The sequence below is a fragment of the Balaenoptera acutorostrata genome, chromosome 11, assembly GCF_949987535.1.
Source record: "Balaenoptera acutorostrata chromosome 11, mBalAcu1.1, whole genome shotgun sequence".
Classification (NCBI taxonomy): domain Eukaryota; kingdom Metazoa; phylum Chordata; class Mammalia; order Artiodactyla; family Balaenopteridae; genus Balaenoptera; species Balaenoptera acutorostrata.
Genome location: NC_080074.1, coordinates 98,202,852 through 98,228,232, shown reverse-complemented (window position 1 = coordinate 98,228,232; position 25,381 = coordinate 98,202,852). Strand labels below are relative to the sequence as shown.

General features: G+C 37.4%; 1 protein-coding gene across 1 annotated transcript; it reads right to left on the bottom strand.

The window, feature by feature from the left end:
- Nucleotides 1-21,880: 21,880 nt before the first annotated feature.
- LOC103005430 (taste receptor type 2 member 66-like) lies at nucleotides 21,881-22,796 on the bottom strand. Its single transcript, XM_028162326.2, is given in 3 exon segments — nucleotides 21,881-22,023; nucleotides 22,026-22,358; nucleotides 22,361-22,796. Coding segments are annotated over 3 exon segments (912 nt in total).
- Nucleotides 22,797-25,381: the final 2,585 nt, after the last annotated feature.

The window sequence follows — 25,381 nt, the reverse complement described above, 5'->3', positions numbered from 1 at the left end:
CGGGTTACTTATAGTTTGGACTATATCAAATAAGACTGATAATTGTTGCACCTGCCCCATAGTGCACATATTACTGTTGTGTAAGACTAAGATTGCTAGGTCACACAGTGTGTGTATGTTCAGTATTTGTATACTGCCAAACAATTTTCCAAAGTTCTTGTATCAATTTATAATCACCAAACTTTTAACTGCTAATCTGATGTTTGGAAAAAGGTATCTCTTAGCTTTAATGTACAATTCTTTAATTTTATGTATGGTTGATTATAGTTTCTTATATTATTAGGCCAGCCTGAATTTTATTTCTTTGTGAGTAACTATACCCATCTCTTTGGGTTACCTGCATACTTTTATGAAATAAGATGATTATATTTGTGGTTTTAAAATTTTAGTGACATATAAGTAATTTGGACTTTTATTTTTATTGATTTGCTTTTTGAATCTACTTGGCCTTTTTCAACTAAGAAAAACATTTTGTTTCTCCTAATTTAGCTTTGATTACTGCTTCTATGCCAAAATATCTATATGTGGATTGCATGTTGTCTGTCTTGTTCTTTAACGGCATCACAGTAAGAATAAGGCCAGAGAGGCTGAGTAATTTTCCCAAAGTTACATGGTTAGGAAGTGACAGAATCAGGATTTTTTTTAAATAGGAGAAGTAAGTTGCAAAAACAGATTTCTTTTCCTCCCTACACTCCTCAAGCTCCACTCCCCACCAAATATGGAAGCCAGTGCTATAGTTAATTCCCTAAATGGAGATTACCCCCCATCCCCATTTGGGTTTCTGTTCATAGACCATGGATTCTTAAAAATCAAAACAAACTGACACTTAACACAGTGAAAACCAGTTTTTCTCTGCCTGGCTTCTTTCCCTTATGTACAAATGAGTTTCAATAGTAAAATGGATTGAATTATATTAGAAGCGGGGTGTTTTTTTTAAATTGAGGTATAGTTGATGTACTATATATATGTATATGTGTATATATATAATATATATATATATATTTTTTTGCTATTCCATACAGTTTATGGGATCTTAGTTCCCTGACCAGGGATCGAACCCAGGTCCATGGCAGTGAAAGCCCACGTCTTAACCACTGGACCACCAGGGAAGTCCCAGATGTACAATATTATATAGGCCAATTATATAGCCAATATTTTTTAATAACTATAAATGGAGTATAACATTTAGAAATTAGGAATCACTATGTTGTACACCTGAATCAGGATTTGAATGCAAGCAATCTGGCTTTGAATTCCTGATTTTATCAACCTTCTACTCTAAACTTAAGACATTTTCATTTATAGTCCACAACATGTGCTATTAGAGTTTCTGATGAATCCATTTTGTTCCTTACTGCCTCCACTGTGGATTTTAATTTTACTGTTGTATTTTTACTTTCCATAAAAGCCTTTTTAATTTCCACTTCATCTCATTGTTTTCTTCTAGGGACTGTGCTCCTCATTCTCAATGGCTCCTGTTCATTTCTCACCTTAATTGATTTAGTATTTTCTTCTTCTTCTGTTGATGTCACTGAGACCTTTCTAGTGACTTTTTAATCTTTTTTTTCCCCTAGGCTCCTTGATTTCTCCTATATCTTAACTCTTGGCTTTCCCCAGGGATTCTTCAGCTGTCTTCTTCCTTCCTTTCTTCTCTGATATACACTTTACATTCTATCTCATTAATTTCCGTGCCTTTAAGTACCTACATATATGTGACTCCCAAATACATAATTTCACCCCAGGTCTAATCCTGAACTATATAGCAGTATATTGATTCCAGCAATGTTTGTTGAGTACCTGTTTTCCAGGTACATGTGAGACACTAGCCATTTCCACCTGGATCTTACACAAGCACCTTAAACCTTAATCTCACCACATCTTCCTCCAAATCTGCTTTTTTTTTTAAAATTCCTGAACCACCTATCCTGGTGAATCCTAATGTCACTAGTTGCATAAGCCAAAAAAGAAAAAGTGAAATTAACTTCAGAAAACTCTATTTATTTTACCTTAAATTCTATCATCTTTATTCTATTTCTGTTGTGTCAGAACTTGATGTGTCAGTTAGGATTGCATTCATTCTGCTGTATTTCTAACTACAAGCAATTTACCCAATTAGTTTTTTTCAAATAACAAGATATTCAAAGGCCAGGACTGGTGCAGAGTTTAGTTATGCTGTCGGGGATTAGGGGTCTATCACTCTACCAAACTAAACATGTTGAAATCCATTCTTACGTTGTGGCCCCATATTGCAAGATGACTTAAAATGTAAGGCATTGTGTCTGCATTTCAGGCAGTAGGAAGGGGAAAGGCAAATAGTACTCTGGATCGGTCTTTTCCAAAAGAAAATTCAACTAACCTCAAAGAAAATTCAACTAACCTCAAATTTTCTGGAATTATGTGATATGGTCCCACCCAGAAGCAAAGAAGTCTAAAAACAAAATATTTTTAGCTGGACACATTGCTGCCCTAATCAGTACTGTGGTTATGCAAGCTAACTGGTAAAACATGGATAATGAGTAAGCAATTAGCAGTATCTTACCCACCTGATAGGTAATAGCTTCATTTAAAGATGAAGTTTCAATGAAGCAGACAAAATGATAAAAGGATATAAAAAGAATCAGGAGATTTATTTTCACAGTAGAAAAAGAAAAACAAAAAGACTTTAAGGGGGAATAAATAATTAATAATATAAAAATAAATGTAGTTTAATATAACCTTTTTATAAAATATATATTTATAAAGTTTTATATTTATAAATATATTTAAAATTAAATATAAATATATTAAGAGTAATATTAAAAGTTTGAAAGGTTAAGGATAAAAAGACTAAAGGAAATATTACTGTTTGATAATCAGGGATAAAGTGGGACCTCTCTAGGGGGTAATTTCAGGACAGTTTTAAAGTGAGTGACAGTTGTAATTAGAACAATGGGTAACAGCACAATAGGTTAGAAAAGTTCAAGGAAGGTTCTTTTTTTAAGCTAAGGGAGGCTTGAGAATATTTTGGCTTTAAGTCGAGGAGTTAGTGAAGACTGAAGATGCAAGGAAAGGGAAACAAAATTGTAAAAACAAAATACTAGAGGCAGCAGGAGAGAATGAGATCAAAAGCACAACTGGACAGCGTAGCTTAGAATAGGAAAGGATATACTTTTTTTTTCAGATGAGAAATGGGGAAAAGATAATTACAAAATATTTACTAACTTTAAAATTTAACAGTTTAGGGACTTCCCTGCTGGCACAATGGTTAAGAATCCGCCTGCCAAGGCAGGGGACATGGGTTCGAGCCCTGGTCTGGGAAGATCCCACATACCGTGGAGCAACTGAGCCCATGCGCCACAACTACTGAGCCTGTGCTCTGGAGCCGGCAAGCCACAACTACTGAGCCCGCATGCCTAGAGCCTGTGCTCCGCAAAAAGAGAAGCCACCGCAATGAAAAGCCTGTGGACCGCAATGAAGAGTAGCCCCTGCTCGCCGCAAGCAGAGAAAGTCCGTGTGTAGCAACAAAGATCCAACACAGCCAAAAATAAATAGATAAATAAATAAATTTATTTTTTAAAAAATTTAACAGTTTAATTCAACAAATATTTATTGAGTACTTTCCAGATACCATGTCTTTGTGAAATGCTGGAGATTATAAGATGAATGAGACAAATTTTCTACTCTGAAGGACATTTACAGTCTAATATATATATAACACATGTAGACTGTTATGATAACTATTATAAGATATGTAACAGCTATAGCAACAATTTACAAAATTCTTGATTAAATTCTCCCTGATCTGGGGGTTAGGGTCAGGGAGGATTTTATCTTAGCGTGATCAGAAAAATTGTGTAACTTCTTGAATTTTCATCCAAAGGAAAACAAACCTTTCTTCTATTGAAAACATGTTAAAGAGATAGTTGAATATGAATAATTCTACCCCAATGAGTCTCTACATTTTTTTTAATGTTTATTTTTTATTTATTTATTTTTCTTATTAGTCATCCATTTTATACACATCAGTGTATACATGTCAATCCCAATCACCCAATTCATCACACCACCACCCCCACTCTACATTTTTTTTTAACATACTAGTTATAGATCCCTTGATGTCTAAACACATCCAGTGATAAGAAACTAATTTTCCCCTAAAGAACTCAATCTATTGTCTCAGTAATCCCAAGAAACTTATTTTTATGTTATTCTAAGATAATTAAAATTTATCTGAGGAAATTTAAAATTAAATTTAAAATTATCTAAGATAATTTAAATAATTGTAAGAAATTATTTTACATTATTTTATATTAATTTCAAAATATCCTCCTTTTTAGAGCAATAGCTCTTTTTGTACCTTCCAGAACTATACATGCAAGATCGCTCTTTGTTCTATATAACTAAGTAAAATTATCATACTCAGTCATACTATTTTCTTTCCAAGCTGACCCCCCTTAATTCATTCAATGATTGCTTACATGACATTGTTTTCTAACCCACTCATTATTCTGATAATTTTTAGTTTGAAGATTTCACAGTCCATTAACATTATGAACTCAAGTGTATTCTGAATAACTACAGTCTTCTGAGTGTGAAGTTGGTTTTAGTCTCTTACTGGCAACTGCTTTCATTTTTTAAGCCGTGTAAGATAACTTATATTAGTCTTTCTTGACTCCCCCCATTGTTCTTTCATCTTGTAATTATATTTCTGTTATTTAACCTTTCATTTCATAATAACTCGGCTGGCTCACTCTATAGGAAAGGGGCCTGGAGTAATTGACATTTGGACAGCTTGAACAATGTTAGATAGGGTAAGAAAACAGGGAATCATAGTTCTGAACAAAGTACTACAAAATAGAAGACAACAGTTAATACTTACAACTAAGAGTTGAGGAGGATGAACAATTATTTTAAAGAATCTGACCAATTTATGGTTTTCCATTGAAGAGCTTGACCAGCCCTTAAACCCAACAGGCTAGCTGAGGCCCAAATGGCAAGTCAGAAATGGGTGAAAGTGTCCAAACCATGGGCTTCAAAGGTGATATTGTTCTTTTTGGTCTTATAAAGCAGTGTGCCTGGGGCTCCTGCAGCATCAGGAGAGAGAGACACCATGGCTTCTACCAAGATGCTGCTGTTCTTGCTCCTGACGGCCTTGCTGGCCCTGAGCTCAGCTCAAGGCACCGATGAAAGTAAGAAGGGGAAATGGGGATCATACAAGGGACGATGGGGTAAAGATTCATGAAGAAGAGTAGGGCTGGATTGGCCCTTCTCAGAAACTAAGTATTTTACTTCCTAAGAGTAAGTTAATAAAAGAGGAGGCAACATTAGTTTCTATTTTCCACCAATTGCAAATATCTCTCTGAAAACCTGGGCTTAAGTCCTAAGCCAGCATCTTCATGGTATGAATTTTGCTGTTTTTAAATATATGGACTTTAAATTATTCACTCTGTTTATATAAAAAAGCTCATCTAAATTGAGTGAAAATTCTATAATTCATCTAGATAACTCATTTCTTTAACATCAAACACTTGAACACTCACAAATATTGAGAATTTTGACTGAATTTTCATATATTTCATCAAAATTTTGACATTAAGTAGGCATTATTAATTTTTTCTCTCCATTACATTACTTACTCTTTTAAAATACTTATAGGTCAGGTGACAACTACTTGGCAGGCCTGCATTTATACTAAATCTAGGGATTCGTAGAAATGGATAATTTCAGGCAATGATGAAGGAATTTATGTATTACAAAAGAAGAAGGTTAATTCTTTATCAATCGGTGGCTCTTTTAAATAGAGAAGATGGATGGCATATCTTAATGGTAACAAATATCCAGATACAAAGTTAAAATCCAGGTAATTGTTTAAACGACTGCAAATATCAGACCTTTTGTAAGACAATTGGAAGTTGGAATGAAATTTTATTCACTTATGAAATGTTTGTCTTTATGTAGAAGCAACCTAAGTCAAAAAAATAGAAATATTAAACAAATACACGAAATTCTAATAGATAACCTGAGCTTAAACCTGTTTACACATAGTGAGACAAAGTTGTTGCTCATAGGTAAGGTTAATTCTAAAATGGTAATATTAGATTTCTCTGAAACACATGTAAGTTTTAATATGGATCTATAAAAGGGTATTTTATGATAAAACTCTTTGAGCCTCAAACTCTGCACTTTGTGGTAGTTTGGATATTAAATGGGGAATAACAGTAAATCTCTGAGGAAAGATTATTTTTTTAAAAAGTATGCACTGGAATTTTGTCTATGCCTGGTCCTGTAAATATATTAATTATTCACTGCAACACTCTGAATTATGAACCTTCACATTTTATGTTTGAAGCATAACTTTAGAGTTTAAATACTTTGCAGAGCTTACGTAATTAGCAGGTGACAAAGCTGTATTATAGACTCAGACCTGTCAGATTTCAAAGCCCATGAATCTTTCCACTTCATTCTGTGACCTCTCTTTTAGCTTTTACTTCATCTAAAATGGCTTGGAATTGTCTTAAATATGTTGAATATTTTCAAGTTTATATCTCCATTCAACACATCAATTCCTTTGCTCCACATCTCTTCTTGTTTCCAAATTGATATCCTTCTTGAGCTCTGTTCCTAATTCACATAGTTCCCAAGTGCAGCACTGCAGTCTAATCAAGTGCCATGCTATGTTTCCCTGAGTATTTCATAAAACATTTGTTTATCAAAATGTGAATGTTTCAAGTAAAAATATAACTTAAAAGATTGTTAAATGTAGGATGCCCCAAAATACCACCAAAACAATCTGTCACTGAGGCAAAGATGAGTTTACTCTTAATCTTTTTTTTTTTCTCTTATTTTTTCCTTTTTAAATCCTAGGTACTGTTTTCGAAGTCTCTCTTGAAGGACCAGGTAAATCTTTGTTCAAGAAAGTATTCCTTTCTTTTTTCTTCAGAACCTTTTTTTGCTTAGTGTTTTGTCTCTTGAAAGCTCTCAAAATTGAGTCTAGAGAAGGGCAAAAAGGAATAACAAACCCGTAAGTTTTAGTGATCCTCAGTCTATTGTTAGTTATGAGCCATCTCCTTCCTTTTCACATTGGAATCTCTTGTGTCAGAGATCTAGTGTCTGAACATCAGTAGAACTTGCCGCCCTATTCATTTGTAAATGCTTTTCTCTAAATCCTTTTACAACCAATAGCTAATAAGTGAATAACACAAATTCCTTTACTTTTGTAGGAGCATTAGCTCATGGACATTTAACTAATTTGAATCATAAATATACTATGTAATTTAAAAAGTACTCTAGTTGTTCAATCAATAAGTTTACCTTTGCATATTATTTATTTATAGCACTAATGATTCATTCCTTTGTTATGAAGCTTTGATATCTGTTTAAATAATAAGCTGTTTCAGAGTAGGTGAAATTTAAAGCTATTATTAGTTGTACATACATCAGATGAAAAATTTGAAATCAGTTTTAATGACGTGTGTGGGAGTGTGTGTAGGAGGAAGGATTTAAGAAAGGAACAGAGTACGTGAGAGAGCTAATAAATTATTAGTTATGCCACTAAAGAAGTGGAAGAATTTAGTAAATGAATCAAGCAAAAATTTTGTTGCTTAAAGAAAACCTTTACATGCTTAATGATTTTCCCCAGTTTCTGACTTACCAATGACCCTTCCCTTCAGGTTAGGATGTCCTTTCATACTTCATTCTTATTTTCTTTGCAGAAGCCTCTCAGGAGGAAGAGGAAAGCCTCCAAACGATAAGTGAGTTATTTTGGATTCACTCAACTTATTTAGAATTTTTCTAAATGGATTCTAGGAAGCTCTGGCTCACTGGTCTAATCCAAAATTTCTATGATTTTTTACTTACATTTTAAAAATCACACTTAACCTTTAAAATTTCCTTTCTCAACCATTCCACTATATATATATATAGTTTAATCTTATTGGTTCCACATTGCAGAAGAAGCACAAAAGACAAAAAAAGAAAAAAAAGAAGGAAATGATTTGCTTTAGATTTGAGTTTTCTCAGGCCTAGAAAATACGGTCACTGTTTTCCTTCTGATTTTTTTTTTTTTTTTTTGCCTAAGTTACCTGGCCTTGGCTGTCTTTATAAGGGCATGCCTATTTGAGGATTCCCAAAAGAAATGCTTTGATTATCTACATTCTCTACCCTAACATTAATTCAATAAAATGTACTACTTACCAATAACCATGGCAAGGTCCTATTCTTGGCACGAAGGATACAAAGATAAATGAAGCACTGTTCTTGTCCTTAAGGAACTCAGGATCTAATGGAAGATTTAGCTTGGACATAACAATGATCACTATCAGAAAAGTGGCAAAAGGAAGTATCATGGAAGCTCAGAACAGGGGAGAAAAGGGAAGGCCTCAACAGGAGATGTCATGTGACCTCGACCTTGGAGAGTGGAAGTGTAGGGGAGAGCAGAGTGAAACGCATGGCTAAATCAATACATATAATATTTTCAATGATCTAGGAACACTTAATCCAATAAGGCTGAAGTGAATGTAGGAAGATAAAGTTGAAAATGTGGGTTAGTTCCAGATTGTGAAGGATGCTGTGGATGGCAAACTGAATTTGTAATTTATTCTATGGGCAACAAAGAAATTTGGAACAGAAGAGTGACTCAGCAATTTTTTGTGTGTGAATCTGACAAGAAGGAGTAAGCAGCTTGAGATCACAGGCTGTATCTTTTAAGCTTGGAATCTTAGTGTCTGACATAAGGTGCAATACAGTATACAAGCGTGCAATAAAATATATGTTAAATTCACAAGAGAATGATTATAAGAGTGATGGCCATGAGATCAAGAAGAAATAATTGAAAGTTGATGTAAGAGGTGGTGAAGGCTTGGGCTCAGTTATAGGACCAGAAATTTGCAAAAGGAGACAATATAGGCTGGGCTTTACTTTTACTATCTGTTTGAATACAGACAACAGTCTGCAGAAGGTGACAGAAGAAAGAGGAGAGTGAGTGATACATGATTGCTCTGCTATTGGGAAAGGCAGAGTGGCTGCATAATGTCCCCACATTCAATAGATTTGTGTCCAGATATCATGTATTTCTAAAGGCAGATGCAGTGACTCTAATCTGGTGGTTTCTCTCAGACACCATGTGTTATCTGGTAGTTTACAGATGATTTCATGTACACTGCGGCAAGTTCAGGACAGATGGTGGAGTAGAACAGCGGCAGAAACACCAAAAGAGGGGAGATGAAAAACAATGAAAGTAAAAAAGAGGGGAGATGAATGGCCATGTGGCAAACAAGACCTGCTGCCCCTTCTCGTCTAGGTACTGGGGGCCCTGGTCCGGTCACTACCTAACGCCATTTAAACCAATAACACATTACTTCTAACTAAATTTAGATTACGGTAGTTTCCATACTTGCTTCATTTAATTTTATGGCTGACCTTGCTCTTTACTTGTTCCTTTCTCAATCTGTGTTTTCTTGCCTAAGCAGGTGATGAATCCATTGAAGAAACCCCAGAAGAATCACAACTCAAGCCTCAAGGAGAACATGAAGGTCAACGTGGCAAGAAAGGCAAAAATGGGAAGAAAGGTCATGGTCAGCAGCATAGGCCTTGCAGCCAGAATGTCCAGGGAGGCCAAGAAAGCTCATATAGCAGAGGTGGCCGAGGTGGCCAAGGTTGCAGAGGTGACCAGAATGGCCAGGGAAACCCTGGTGGCCAGAGAGGCCAGCGTGGAAAAGGTGGCCAGGGTGGTCAGCATGGTGACCAGTGACAAGGAAGACCAACTAAAGATGTCCTCCAGTGATTCCCTAGGTATTAATTGTACTTTTATCCACTGATCTAGTGTGTTTCTCTTTAAATTCCTAATTCTCTCTTTTGTTTCTGTCCATTTATCGTTTTTAAATCTTGACTTTAATCCCTCTTAAATTCTTTGTCCAGATTTGTCCTTGTCACAAATCTCTTATCTCACACTTATGCATAGAAAAGTCTCCTCCATTCTCATGAAAGCAAGTATTACTTCTACCCTGAGCTTTATTTTCACACCCTTTTCTTATATTAGCATCTTATATTAGCATTGAGCCTTCCCAATTTCCACCTCCCCTCTCTTCCCTTCCCTTCTCTTTCCCCTCCCCTGGCCTCCTCCTGCCTCCTTCTTCTCTTCTCTCTCTTAATGTGATGTCTTGTAATGAGACTATTTAACAGTAGAGATGCCAAGCGTAATTATTACTTCTAATTTTTGTTTCAGAAATTGATAGAGATCTACTGGTGACCATGGACTTTTCAGTGGTCTTGGTATTTCCTTTCTCCAACTTCAAAGCATCAATAAAGTCATCAGCATTAAAGCACTGGCTCTTGTTTTCCTTCTAGGGTCATGGTTCTCAGTAAAGGGACAAGAAGGACAGACTGGGAGATACAAAAACCTGATTGGAATCCAGATGTTCTGTATTGTGAGGCTTTATAGGTAGCTCAAATTTTAATAATCTTGTTGGACTTAACTACCACAAATATTTCAAAGCAAAACCGTTTCATTCTTGAGACCTGTAAGGGAGTTTTCCAAGTTGAGATTATCAATACACATAGACATTCTCAGCTCAGACAGAGAAAATAATCCTGTAAACTCCCTTGATCTCTGGCAGTCTTTCAACGTATGTGTGTCATATTACTATAGTTCTGCTTATTTCTGGGGTTCGAGAAGGCCCCCAGGACCTGTTAGCCTTCAGCATGCCCTGTTGGAGACAGACTTATCTTTCAGCTGTCAGCCAGACAGGCTTCCTCTTGGTTTAGAGACATACAGATATACTTCACGCACTGCATTTAGCTCATACATGTTGCCTCAACTTATTTCGTCTGCATTTTGCATTTGTAAAAATGGTGTGAAGTAAAATCTGCCAGAAAGTGAATATTATGAGTTGAATGATGTCTCCCAGGAATTCATATGTTGAGGTCCTAATGCCAGTATCTCAGAATACGACCTTATTTAGAAATAGGGCTGTTGCAGATATAATTAGTTAAGATGAGCTCATATGGAAATAGGGTGGGCTCCTCATCCAGTATGACTGGTGTCCTTAAGAAGAGGGAAGATTTGGAGACAGACATGTACACAAGAACACCAAATGAAGATGAAGGCAAGATTGCGGTGATGTAGCAGAAGCTAAGGAATACCAAAGATTGCCAGCAAACCACCAGAAGCTGAGAGAGAGGCCAGGAACACATTCTTCTTCACAGCCCTCAGACTGAACCAACACCTTGATCTTGGACTTCTGGTCTGTGAGCAAATAAATTTTGGTTGCTTAAGCCACCCAATTTGTAGTACGTTGTTACAGCAACCCTAGCAAGCTAATAATACAGTGAGAAAATTTACTTACCAGATGTTTTAAATGAATGAGCATATATAGACTAATTACAACACACTATTCCATCTACCTCCAAAGCCTCTGAGTGGAGACCAACAGAGAGAGGTGTTACAGGGAAGCATCCCTCAGCTGGTGGGCTCAGTACAGTCAGGCTAGGAATTGTGCCTAACTGAGAAGTTCGTTGTTTCTCTGAGTGTTAAAATTTGTTTATACCTCCTATGGGGAGTCACGCATGTGAATGTAGGTGGACCAAGCAGATTGACTACAAAATTAGGTGAAGATAAAAATGAAAGCTCTAGTGGACATTTCTAGCAAGCACGTAAGTAGTTTGCTTTTAGTATTAGTATGAATGAAGAATTTACAGGCTAAGGTAACAGAAACAGAAATTAAACATATTTAATTCTGTTTATTCCCACATTCACTACCAGGTTCAGTTCTGGAATCAGATCTAGACCTGGCCTTTTCCTTGGAAGCAGAATTAATCTCTGGTTGTTCTGGCTTTCTCAGTATCCTCATTGACTTTCTTTTGAGTTTCTGAAGTAATGTGATCATTCTGCAGATGGAATTTCACAATGCAAAATGTATGAAAATATACAAGCCTGAGGAGAGGAACATTTGGAAATGACTTGGGTGAGGATTCAGGAAGAAATTAGCAGCTTTTTCTTTACCACGCAAGCAGGGTAGCAGTCCCATTTGTGATCTTTTCCCATTTTCCACTATTTATTGAAAGCATGGGAGATAAAAGTAAAAAATAAAAACCAATCAACCTCATAACACTAGACATTAAAAATAATTGACAGTAATTTACTAGATAATGAGTTGCTATCATTTGAATCAAAATACCGGACAGTGAAGCTCATGGTTTCATACCCAAATCAATACAGTTTTGCATAACACAAGCCTAGCAAACAGGCAAGGATGTTCATAAGTAAACTATGTAACGTCATGGGTTTTTCTCTTTCTTTCTTTCTTTTTTTTCCAGAAAGATATTCCAAAACTTGGCTTTCCTGGTTAAAAACTGCATGCTTAGCAATATTATCTTGAGTTCAGAGCTCTACTCCCCATTTCTTCTCTCCGAATGTCATCTGAAAGAGCAGTCTTGCAGCCCACCAGAGGGAGCCTCCAGTTTCCTCGCATTAAAATCAATCTCTTGATGAAGAGGTAGCCCTCCTCCTAAGACAAAACTTTATGTTAACCAATTTATATCCCAGTTTGAAGTATTGGCAAAGAAATGATCATGCTATTCCACTCTCCAAAAATCTTTTTTGTTGCCCACAAAATAAATTACAAATTCAGATTGCCATTCACAACATCCTTCGCAGTCTGGAACGAATCCACCTATCTCCGAGAGTTTTATCTTCTTGAATTCACTTCAACCTTACTGGATTATTCAGTGTCCCAGACCACTGAAAATGTGATGCTATATGTATAGATTTAGCCATTTCACTCTGCTTTCCCCCAAGCCTCCACTCTCCAAGGTCCAGTTCACATGGCATCTCCTGGATGAGGCCTTCCCTTTTCTCTCCTGCTCTGAGCTTTCCTAATACCTCCTTTTGCCACTTTTCTGAAAGTCATCACTGTAATATCCAACCTAAATCTACCATTAGATCCTGAGCTCCTTAAGAACAGGAACAATGTCTCATTTACCTTCATAGACTCAGAACCAAGAATAGGGACGTGCCAAAGTGATTTTTTAAGGACAATAAAGACAATGCAGAAATTATTGATTTGCATATGTTTGACCACCGGGGCTTAATTATATGATCCTAACTGGAACAGAGGCATGCTCCCTAAAAGTGAATTTCTTCTGCCATACTTAGAGTTCTAAGCAGCAAATTTCTAGCAGTTTTGGAATAGCCCTTCCCCCCAACCCCCCACCCCTGCCACATTTAAATGCCAGTCACAGAGAGGATTCTACTACCCAGTCATTTCTTAAGGATAAAAGTGGGCATTTGTATGTAAATTTTAGTTACGTGTTTTAAATCTTACAATACAGATGTTAAATACAGTCAGCCTGTATTTATCTTGTATTTGTAGGTTCCACCTGCAGATGCAACCAACCCCGGCTTGAAAACATTTGAAAAAAAAATTCCAGAAAATTCCAAAAAGCAAACTTGAATTTGACGCATGCTGGCAGCTACTTATATAACATTTACATTGTATTTACAACTGTTTACATAGAATTTACACTGTATTAGGTATTATAAGTAATCTAAAGACAGTTTAAAGTGCAGGAGGATGTGTGTAGGTTATATGCAAATATTATGCCATTTTGTATAAGAAACTTGAGGATCCATGGATTTTGGTATCTGCGATGGGGGTGGGGGGATCCTGAAACCAATCCTCTTGGATACTGAAGGGCGACTGTACCAGATTATCTGGATCTTTTCTGTATACTTAGAGATCCTAATCAGATTTAGGGAAGAATTTTCTTCACACACGGTGATGACGGGCCTGCACTGAGACTCACAGTTGGTTATCTGTACATATTTTGTCTTCTGCGATGGAGCCGTACGGTTGGTTCCAAAGCAGGCAGAGAGATGACAGTCATCAATAGTGTCTGCCCAGAGAGGCAAGAATTAGACTGACCAAAAACCTGATCACTCACACCTTACTATGCAAGAACTGCTGTCTGAAGCCAAATCTGTGTGTATTTCTATGTGTATTTCTAGTTTTCTGGCACCCAACTAGTACCTGTCTTTCAACATCTACTCAAAACGTGAATGGTTGAAGACAAAAGCTTGCTGATCTAGTAGATAAGTCATTCTGTCCACCTGAAACTTAAGAGCCTTCAATGCTGTGTTCTGACAGATACTAAGTACATCCGTCCCAATTTTATTCTTGAGAACTAGGGAGATAACCACAGGTAGGTATTTGGACCCTCTGGAAGCACTGAAGAATTTGTCCCCCCTAAGCCTCCATTCTCACTCTAAGATGATGATGACATTTTTGTTGCTCTGGTATTAGCGTCAGGTCAAATTCTATATTTAATAGCTCTCAAAATATCTAATTTCCCCTTTCCCCAATTCAAAACTACTCTCTCAAATGAGCACAGTCCCCTTTGAGGAGGGTTGAAGGTTGTGAAAACACCTGCCATGAAAACTTGCAGTGGCTTCGCAAGGTTATTTCTCAATGAAAAACAGCCTCCTCTTCAATGGACTTTCTGTGAAGCGACTCAGAGCTGGAAGCTTGAGAAGGAATAATGACTTTCTATTGCAGTGACTTCTTGGCATTTCAATTTTTCTTACATAATTCAAGAAGTACCTTATTTGACTGTGTATATGCTTGAATCCTAGGAATACCACTTATATGAGTTCTCACCACAGATTCCTCTGAATCAATGTATGGTGACTAGCACTCTGGCTGGACTTGCTGTCCAATATGGTAATGATGGTTAAGTGCTGCAACTGACAATTCCAATGTACTCACTGACACTAAGGAGCCCAGCAGCCTGGGCAGCCTCTCCCACTAGCCAATTCTGACCTACAGAGAACATCCCATCACTGAGTTCTCAGTGATGCCAGCGCTCCCCTCACCAGAGCATTCATTACTGCCTCAGGGAAAGGAATATCCTCAGGGATCTCCTGGGGAACATAGGTAGGTGGTGGGTTCTTGGATTTTATCTAGTCAATCCTTTCTGACATTACTATATTCCTGAACTTTCTGATTTTTTTTAGTACCCTGTCCAGAAAATTGCAGCAACTCCACCTTATACAGAGGCCATCATTGTGTCCAAGCTATAAACCCACAGACCCAAGAATATCAATACACCCCAAGCATAAGAAACAAAAGAAAAATACACCAAGACATATGATAATCAAATTTCTCAAAAGTAGTTTTAATGGGAAAATATTAACATTAGCCAGAGAAAAAGATGCTATGTTCAGAGGAACAAATAAGGATGATAGATTGCCCTTCAGAAATAGTGTGAGCAAGAATTTGCTGTAGCAACATCTTTAAAACACTCAAATAGGGAAAAACCCCAAAACTTCTCAACCTAGAATACCCAGACAAAATATTTTTCAAAACTGAAGGAGAAATTTAGACTTTTTCAGACATAAAAAAACAAAGGGAGGCGCAGTGGTTAAGAATCCTCCTGCCGGGCTTCCCTGGTGGCGCAGTGGTTGAGAATCTGCCTGCCAATGCAGGGGACACGGGTTCGAGCCCTGGTCTGGGAGGATCCCACATGCCGCGGAGCAACTGGGCCCGGGAGCCACAACTACTGAGCCTGCGTGCCTGGAGCCTGTGCTCCGCAACAAGAGAGGCCACGATAGTGAGAGGCCCGCGCACCGCGATGAAGAGTGGCCCCCGCTCGCCGCAACTAGAGAAGGCCCTCGCACAGAAACGAAGACCCAACACAGTCAATAAATAAATAAATAAATAAATAAATAAATAAATAAATAAAAAAGAACTCCGTATTTAAAAAAAAAAAAAAAAAAAGAATCCTCCTGCCAAGGCAGGGGACATGGGTTCAAGCCCTGGTCCAGGAAGATCCCACATGCCGCGGAGCAACTAAGCCCGTGCTCCACAACTACTGAGCCTGCGCTCTAGAGCCCGCAAGCCACAACTACTGAGGCTGCATGCCACAACTACTGAAGCCCGTGCACCTAGAGCCCATGCTTCGCAACAAGAGAAGCCACTGCAATGAGAAGCCTGTGCACCCCAACGAAGAGTAGCCCCCGCTCGCCACAACTAGAGAAAGCCCATGCGTAGCAATGAAGACCCAAAGCAGCCAAAAATAAATAAATAAATAAAAACAAAGGGAATGCACACCCACGACCCACACTACAAGAAATCTTAAAGGACTTCCTCCAGGCAGAAAGAAAATAATACCAGATGGAAATAAGAATCAACACAAAGGACTAAATAGTATTATATGTGGAACTACATGGGTAAGTATATAAGATCCTTCTTTTTTTTTTTTTTTTTTTTTTTTAAAGATTTATTTATTTTTATTGATTAATTGATTGATTGATTGATTGCTATGTTGGGTCTTCGCTTCTGTGCTAGGGCCCTCTCCAGTTGCGGCAAGCGGGGGCCACTCCCCATCACGGTGCGCGGGCCTCTCACCGTCACGGCCTCTCCCGTTGCGGAGCACAGGCTCCAGACGCGCAGGCTCAGCAATTGTGGCTCACGGGCCCAGCCGCTCCGCGGCATGCGGGATCCTCCCAGACCAGGGCCCGAACCCGTGTCCCCTGCATTAGCAGGCAGATTCTCAACCACTGCGCCACCAGGGAAGCCCCTAAGATCCTTCTTTTTAAAAATCTTTTTTTAAGATAATTGTCGAAAAACAACAACGGATGGTGGATTTTGGGGTTTTTTTTTAAATATTTATTTATTGGTTGATTGATTTTTGTCTGCATTAGGTCTTCATTGCTGTGCGCGGGCTTTCTCCAGCTGCGGCTAGCGGGGGCTACTCTTCGTTGTGGTGCGTGGGCTTCTTATTGCTGTGGTTTCTCTTGTTACACAGCACGGGCTCTAGGCGCGCAGGCTTCAGTAGTTGCAGCACACGGGCTCAGTAGTTGTGGCTCACGGGCGCTAGAGTGCAGGCTCAGTATTTGTGGCACACAGGGTTAGTTGCTCCGCGGCATGTGGGATCTTCCTCGACCAGGGATTGAACCCATGTCCCCTGCATTGGCGGGCGGATTCTTAACCACTGCGCCACCAGGGAAATCCTGATGGTGGGGTTTTTAATATATGCAAAAGTAAAATATATGATAGCATGTTTTTCTAGAATAAAGTAGCTAATAATAATGATAACACTTTAAAAATAGGATATGATAAACAGGAAGAGAATATATAGTTAAATTCTTCTACATTGCACAGTGATGTTAACACCACCCAAGAAAAAAAAAAGAAACTCACCATATGCCTCTTCCTGATCACACCACCTGTTTTACTCCCAAACAGAACCCACCATGCTTTGTGGAAGTAATTTCTATCATTTTCTTTGTTGTTTTACTACCTAAATATGATTTCTAGGTATTATACATGCAGACTTCGGAGATATTGCAGGTTCAGTTCCAGACCACAATAAAGCAAGTATCGCAATAAAGTGAGTCACAATAAAGTGGTTTTAAACTAAAACCAATAAAGTTGGTTTTCCAGTGCATAGAAATGTTATGTTTACACTATACTGTAGTCTGTAAAGGGTGCAATTAGTATTATGTCTAAAAAAATGTGCATACCTTAACTTAAAAATACTTTATGGCAAAAAAAATATTCATCCTCATCTGAGCCTTTAGTAAGTAGTAACACCAAAGATCACTGATCACAAATCCCCACAACAAATATTATAACAATGAAAAAGTTTGAAATGTTGTGAGAATTATCCAAGTGTGACACAGAGACACGAAGTGAGCAAGTACTGTTGGAAAAATGACGCTGATAGACTTGCTTGGTACAGGGTTGCCACAACCTTCAATTTGTTAAAAAAATGCAATAAAGTGAAACACAATAAATTAGGCATGCCTGTAGTTTAGTTGTGCCAGCAATTGGATTTTAGGGGACTGGAATTATTTATGTTGTTTTATTTTCAAGGGAGTGCACGGGGAAGGTCGAGTTCCTTTTATTTAAAATTTCATTTTATGTGAAACAATCATCCATATGGTGGTATGTAATTGTAGTTTATTTTTGTTGTTGAATAGTGTTCAACTGGATGAATTTAGCACATTTTATTGATCCATTCTACTGCCGATGGAATATACCCTTATCATCAATGCTGTTATAAATATCCTTATTCGTGGACCCTGGTGAATATGTAAGCATCACTTTTTAATCTTTATTAAAAGTATTTCATAATTTTAAGATTATTTAGGATAAATTCAGGATATCTATTCTTTATGACTCTCCATAAAAATCCAGTATGCCAATTTAATCAAGTTATTCAGTAAATCATTCCCAAAATGGAGGTTAGCATCTGATTTACATTATTAAAGATGAGCATTGGGCTTCCCTGGTGGCGCAGTGGTTGGGAGTCTGCCTGCTAATGCAGGGGACACGGGTTCGAGCCCTGGTCTGGGAAGATCCCACATGCCGCGGAGCAGCTGGGCCCGTGAGCCACAATTGCTGAGCCTGCGCGTCTGGAGCCTGTGCCCCGCGACGGGAGGGGCCGCGATAGAGAAAGGCCCGCGCACCGCGATGAAGGGCGGTCCCCGCACCGCGATGAAGAGTGGCCCCCGCTTGCCGCAACTGGAGAAAGCCCTCGCACGAACCGAAGACCCAACACAGCCAAAAATAAATAAATAAATAAATAAGAAAATCCTTTAAAAAAAAAAAAAAAAAAAAAAAAAAAAAAAGATGAGCATTATCAGTAAGTTTTTTTTTATTTGTGTATAATCTCCCATTGTATGTTTCTACTACCATTTATTTGTCTACTTTTTGTCATGTATATTTTCATTGTTTCCAGATTTTTGCTTTCACAAAAATTGCTACTGTGAACATTGTTTTATATATTCTTCTGGACAAATTTGTAAACAGTTATTTAACACCCATAATTGGTAAATTAGGGATATGTGAATATTAAGGTAATGGTAACTACTTTCCTAAAGTACATACATCAATTTAGACTCTAACCAAAATGTATTAAAGGTTTCTTTAATCCACATCTTCTCCATTATTTGGTATTATCAGGCTCCTTGTTTGTTGACAGTATAGGGGATATAAAAATGGTGTTCACTGTGGTTTAAATTTGCATTTCTCCATTTAATAATTATGTTGAGAATCTTTCCATAAATTTATTTAATGAGCATGTTTTGTCTTCCATGTAGCACTTAGTCTTATGATTTTTTTCCCATTTTTATACTGCATTGTGTTCTTGAATCTAGAAAAATGGTACAGATGAACCTATTTGTAGAGTAGGAATAGAGATGTAGATGTAGAGAACGGACATGTGGACATAGTGGAGGAAGAGGAGGGTGGGATGAATTGGGAGATAAGGTTTGACATAAATACACTATCATGTGTAAAATAGCTAGTGGGAAGCTGCTGTATAGCACAGGGAGCTCAGCTCGGTGCTCTGTGATGACCTAGATGGGGGGAAGGGAGGGAGGGAGGTCCAAGAGGGAGGGGATATAGGTATACATATAGCTAATTCACTTCACTGTACAGCAGAAAGTAACACAACATTGTAAAGCAATTTTTCTCCAATAAAAAAAGAAAAAGAAAAAAATAGAGAGGAAAAAAGAATGACACGAACAAGCTACACCATGCTTCTAAATGGAGAAAATTCTTTTTGTTTTACAGTAACTTGTTGCTATTCCAATTTAAGTGTGAATAAGTGCCCTCCCACTTCCACATCCTCAAGTCCATGTTCTTCTTTCTAGGCTATAAAGTGACCACATTTCCCAGCCTCCCTTACAGATGTTTGTAGCAATGTGATCAAAGTCTGAACAATGTCATGTAAGTGAAAATTATGGGCATTATTTTTAGGCCTGTCCCAAATAATCTCCCCATGCACAGTCCTCCCTATGCCTTTTTCTCCCTTGTCTTGAATGGAAATAACTCCAAGAAATCTTAGAAGCCCCATGTTAAAGATGGCAAACTACTGATCAGCCTGATTCCCTGGATTAATGCCTAAAAAAGGCTGCCAGACTTATCAGTGCTCTTAAAAGAGCAATATTAAATGTACATTGTGTTTGAGTCACTATATGCTTGGGAGCCTATATGGGGTAGCAGTTCGTCTACCCAGTCTAATGCAGAAATTGGAATTAAGAGTATGTAGATTTGTGCAGAGGCATTTGAATCGTGAAGAAACAGAACTAGTAAATCCATGTGACCCGCAGAGTTTGTGATGAGTTTCATTTTCATTGGTTTCCAGTCCTTATACTTTATTCATCCATTTAGTGACCAGAATGTATCATTTGGACAGACTCTTCTATAGACTTACTTTTATGTCCAGGGAGGGGGCAGGAAACAAGATAAACATGATCCCCACATTGTAGGGCTTATATTCTGCTGGGGCAGACAGATAATTAAAAACAATGAATAAATCAGATGTGGAAATGATTTACCTTAAGGTTTAGATAATGCTGTTACAATTTCCTAACTAAGAATTAATATAGACATATAAATTCAGTTGTCGAACAAGGCTATACCTTTCTTTCCTGTAGTGAAACTTGCTATCAATACTATGTCAACCCACTTTCTGTTTCAGCATTGTCCAGAAGATTATAATAAAACAGATCTTGAAGACATTTCCTATAATTATTACATAGATATCACAGATACCACTTTAATACATGCAGAAAAATCACTGAATCATGTACTATAATTTTGTACTACTGAATGTATTTTTAAGATAGGGAAGATCTGAGACTTCTTGTCTGAAGTTTAAAAGGAATTTTTAGGTAGCAAAATGGAGGAGATGATAATTCAGAGGCCCAAAGGTGGTTTGGGGGAAAATAAATAATTTGACATCAGATATCAACTTCAAAAAAGGTCTTCTTGGGCTTCCCTGGTGGCGCAGTGGTTGAGAATCTGCCTGCCAATGCAGGGGACACGGGTTCCAGCCCTGGTCTGGGAAGATCCCACATGCCGCGGAGCAACTAGGCCCGTGAGCCACAGATACTGAGCCTGCGCGTCTGGAGCCTGTGCTCCGCAACGGGAGAGGCCGTGACAGTGAGAGGCCCGCGCACCGCGATGAAGAGTGGCCCCCACTCGCCGCAATTAGAGAAAGCCCTCGCACAGAAACGAAGACCCAACGCAGCCAAAAATAAATAAATAAAATAAAATAAGTAAATAAAAAATAAAGGAATTCCAAAAAAAAAAAAAAAAGGTCTTCTTAATTAAAAAGTGTAAAAAATGACTTTCCTAACTGCATGTGGAAATATAGCAGCATTGAAAACAAGTCATGATTATTATTTTCCTCTTCATCCCTGTAACAGAACTTGATTTTTTCCTAAGTTTTTTGTCTACATATATTAAATCTAATATTCCTCAGTAGAGCTGATTGTACACATATGTAAAATTTATCTAAATATGATTGTTACTCTTGAATTTTATTGTAGGCATTCTTTTCCCAACAACATTGCTAATTACTCTCTATTAACCATGAAGGAAGTATTCATGATGGGATAACATCTATCCCAAATATACATCCTCAATGTCTGATTTAGAATTGAAAGTCATTACCATCCGAACAACTGGAGGCTCAAACAATAAAATCCAAACACACTGTGGTACTAATTAGAGTGGAAAATAGCAATGATTACTTGAGATAAGTTGTCAGTTCTTTAAAATTCGTAACATAAATTTTTCAATTGGAAGGTGATAACACAGAACATGTATGTGAAACACACATTGTTTCATTATCCCGAGGAATTTCACACAATATTTTGTAAAATTAGATTGCTTACCAGGAAAATATTGTTTAATGGTGTGGTAATCTTATGTCTTATATCTTTCGTAAACACACACCTATACACTTTTTGTGATAAGCTTAGGTAAAAGACTTTTCTAGGTAAACCTTTGGACATTACTCAATTATATACACATTTTTAAAAAGCAATAGAAAGTATAAAACATTATAGACTTCATCCCTTAATTTTCTGCTAGAAGACATATGTTTCCACTTATTTCCTTTCTTTCAGCCAGCATCTTGGCTGCCACGGAAATGACAAAAAGGCCTGTGTTAATTTCCTCTTTCCCCAAATCAGGATAAATGAGTGGACTGAAGGACAACTGGTTCCAAGAGTGTGGAAAAGCATGAGGACCATTCCTTCTGCAGCTCATTAGGACTCCAAACTGATACGATTAGAGCCAGGAAGTAAATGGCAAATAGCAAAAGAATGGAGATGACAGTTTGCATGGCTTTTATATGGACCTTGGTGCTGGGATCTTGGGATCCTTTGCCATTGAACTGCATCTTCCTGAGATGTTTCCACAGGGAAAGGATTAGCAGCAGAAAAGTTGTCAGGGACATAGTAAAGGGTGTGAGGTTTGTTAGCGTGAACAGAGTCAAATTTGAAAGGTGTAAAATGTCCCTCAATTTGGTCTTCTGAGTGATATTTCCTTCGTATTCATTTGTCTGGATAGCCTCATTTATGCTACCACCACAACTTGAAAAACCAAAACGAAAGAAGTCCCCAACATCAGCATGAGAACTACACTTTTAACTCTCCACTTCAGGTGAGGAAAAATTAGGCTGGAGAAATTGGTTATCTTGAACAAATAAAATATGCTGAGGCTAGTAGCAAGCCAGATGCTATAATGGTTGCTTACTGTCCAGGCAACATAAACAATAATTCTTACTTTTAAACTATGTAGAACTGGATTAAACATAATTAAATACCAATTTAGTAAAATTACCCAGAGCAAACCAATTCTGGAGACTGCCAGAGCAGTTAGAATTCCATCAGCTGAAGAGACCTTTTGTCTCTTGACCCAGTCAATGCAGTTCACCAGTGCTATGAAGCCACTGGCAAAATTTCCCAGAACAAATTCTGTCATTACTAGAATGGAAAAAATGTCCAGTAGTAAAGTTAACATGTCTAGAAAAAAAAAGAACCAAGTCTTAACATCACTGTTGTGATTCCTTCCATATTCTGACCTTAAATTCTTTGTGCACCTGATTTCTGCATGTGCAGTGAAATTCTTGTTTCTTTTAAATTCCGTGATGAATGTCAAGCAGGAAAGCACCAGGAAATAATAATGGAAGAGCTCAATGCTGTCTTGATGATAAACACTGTTATTCCCTAAAAGCTCAAACTGGCCCTATTCATACACTGTGTCCTTGCCGTGGGATGGATTAATTCATAACTGATGTTGAAGTGAAAGATGAATTCTCATTTGCCAGCATGCAAATAAGGACATATTGTTTTGCAACTTTTCCCCTGTTTAACCTCGCCATAATTTGTGTTCATCAACTTTAGTTGTTAGTGAGCAAAATTTTAAAACCCAATACATAGAATGTACAGTGAAAGCCTAAACTATTAGATGGAGCTTGGTCATAACAAGGCTCAACATCACCAGGATCAAAATCACCAGATCTTGAGTTGATGTGTAATACAAAGTCTATAATGCAAAACAGACACCTAATATAGTTATGGAAACTTTCTTTTGTTAGATGGAATGAGGGACTTTTTGTAAATTTTAAATGTGGAGTAAAGGGTGAACATTGGGGAGCTGAATAATTCAAGTGGGAAATATTGGACAATTGCCACTATTTTAAGTCACCCAGGAACTGAATCCTATTCCTGGAACCATGCTTTATGAGATCTAGCTCTCATTTTAGAAAACTAAATGGAAATACTTTCCCAGCCTGCCTTGAAATTACAAAATCTGCCACTTCAACCAAAGAAAAAGAAGATGAAAAAAGGTGGCTATCCTCAGGAGAGAGAAGATGCTGAGGCAGGTGTCAAACCAGACACTGAAGTGGTTGATCATTATGCAAAACAGAATATTAATTTTTCCAGTTTGACCAATGTTATGTGCATCTGCAGAGAGCACCAGTAGAAATTGATCAGTGAGTACCATGATTAAGAAACATATTCTGGTTATGGATAAGCTGGTAAGAATGAAGCTAATGAAGTTGATTTTCCTGTGTCTCACCCAGTTGGTACAGTTCATTATTCCAATCAATCTATTTCCCCAAATACCGATTATGAATTTCACAGATTAAAAAAAACAAAAAGACCTGGTCCTGTGCGCTTCACATTTTTTCTGAGTGAAAAACTACCATCCCAAATACTACTACTGATGAATTAATGGACTGAAAACTAATAGTCTTGAGGTGCTTTTTTGTTTTTATTGTGGCTTCCATTCCTTTCTATTTCAATAAACACCAGCTTCTATTATCACACTGGTCCTCAGCTAACATTGTGAAAAACATTTCAGTTCCTCTAAAATGTCTTAGTTTGTGATTTCCCTGCCAACAAGTATAGATATTTCTTCTTTTATAGTAATGTCTGCTGTGACTTATCATGTTCTAATATGTATGAAAGAATATAGTTTGCTTAGATGCTAATCGGGAAAGAGTCTCTTCCAATGTTTCACCTCTGCCCTTCCCTAAAATGCACCATAAAAAAGCATGAAAACCCCCAAGTAGGAGTTTCTAAGATCCATTTGCAGAATTAAAATTGTTGTAGAAAACTGAATTTAGGGATGAAATTTTATCATCATTATAATCAGCAGCATCATTGTCTATAGTACTAAAAAAGAAAACAAATCAAAAGCACCGATAATTCAACTCTACCTAGGCTGAAGGAAGGTAGGTGACTGCAAATAATTCATAAATTAAAAAAACTTGGTACAAATGAATCTCAGTAATTGAAGTTTAAAAGAAATGTATTATTTTTACCAGAATAATCTTTATTTTGATGATTACAGTAATAGTAATCAATATTCTCTAGATATGTGCCTATATATTACAAGGTATTTTTGTCTTTGACATCACATTTGCTTCTCAATAGCATCATTTAGTAGAGATAGAAGACTATTCTATTTTGAAAAATGTGTAACCTGGAGATTACAGAATTTAAATAGTTTGCTCAAGATCATGTAGGCTACCGGTGACACATCAGGTCTTAAATGAGGTCTTTGAGCAAGAGTAGCACCTTTACATTCCTACTACATTGTTTCATCCAAACTGACACAGGGTTCATGCGTGAGACCCTAGAAGTTGGAATGGGGATGTATGGGTAGATTTCAAAGAATCTGAGGGATCTTGAGCCCCTCAATTTTACTGAGCCTTTGTCAGATGAAGCATCCTCCCTCCCTTCACTGAGGAGGTTAGTCTTCCCTTGCCTTGAAAATCTGTAATGACTTCTCCTGAGTTGGATGCCTTGTGGAGGAATGCTGACCCTCCTCAAGACATATCCCTACCTCTTCTTCCTCCTCTTAGTGCTTCGACCTACAATCACACTTAACTTCCAGCCCACAAATGATAAAGTACAAAGTGTAATGCATCAGAAGGTAAAATACACACCAAAAGAATTGTAAAATTTTGTAAATTTTATATCAACACACACCTGAAGAGTATGAGTGGGAATGGATCTTAAAGATGGGAGGAATTAAAAACTGCAAGAGGCCAGATATAAAAATATGGGCCACTAATAGATATTTTTTAAAATGCC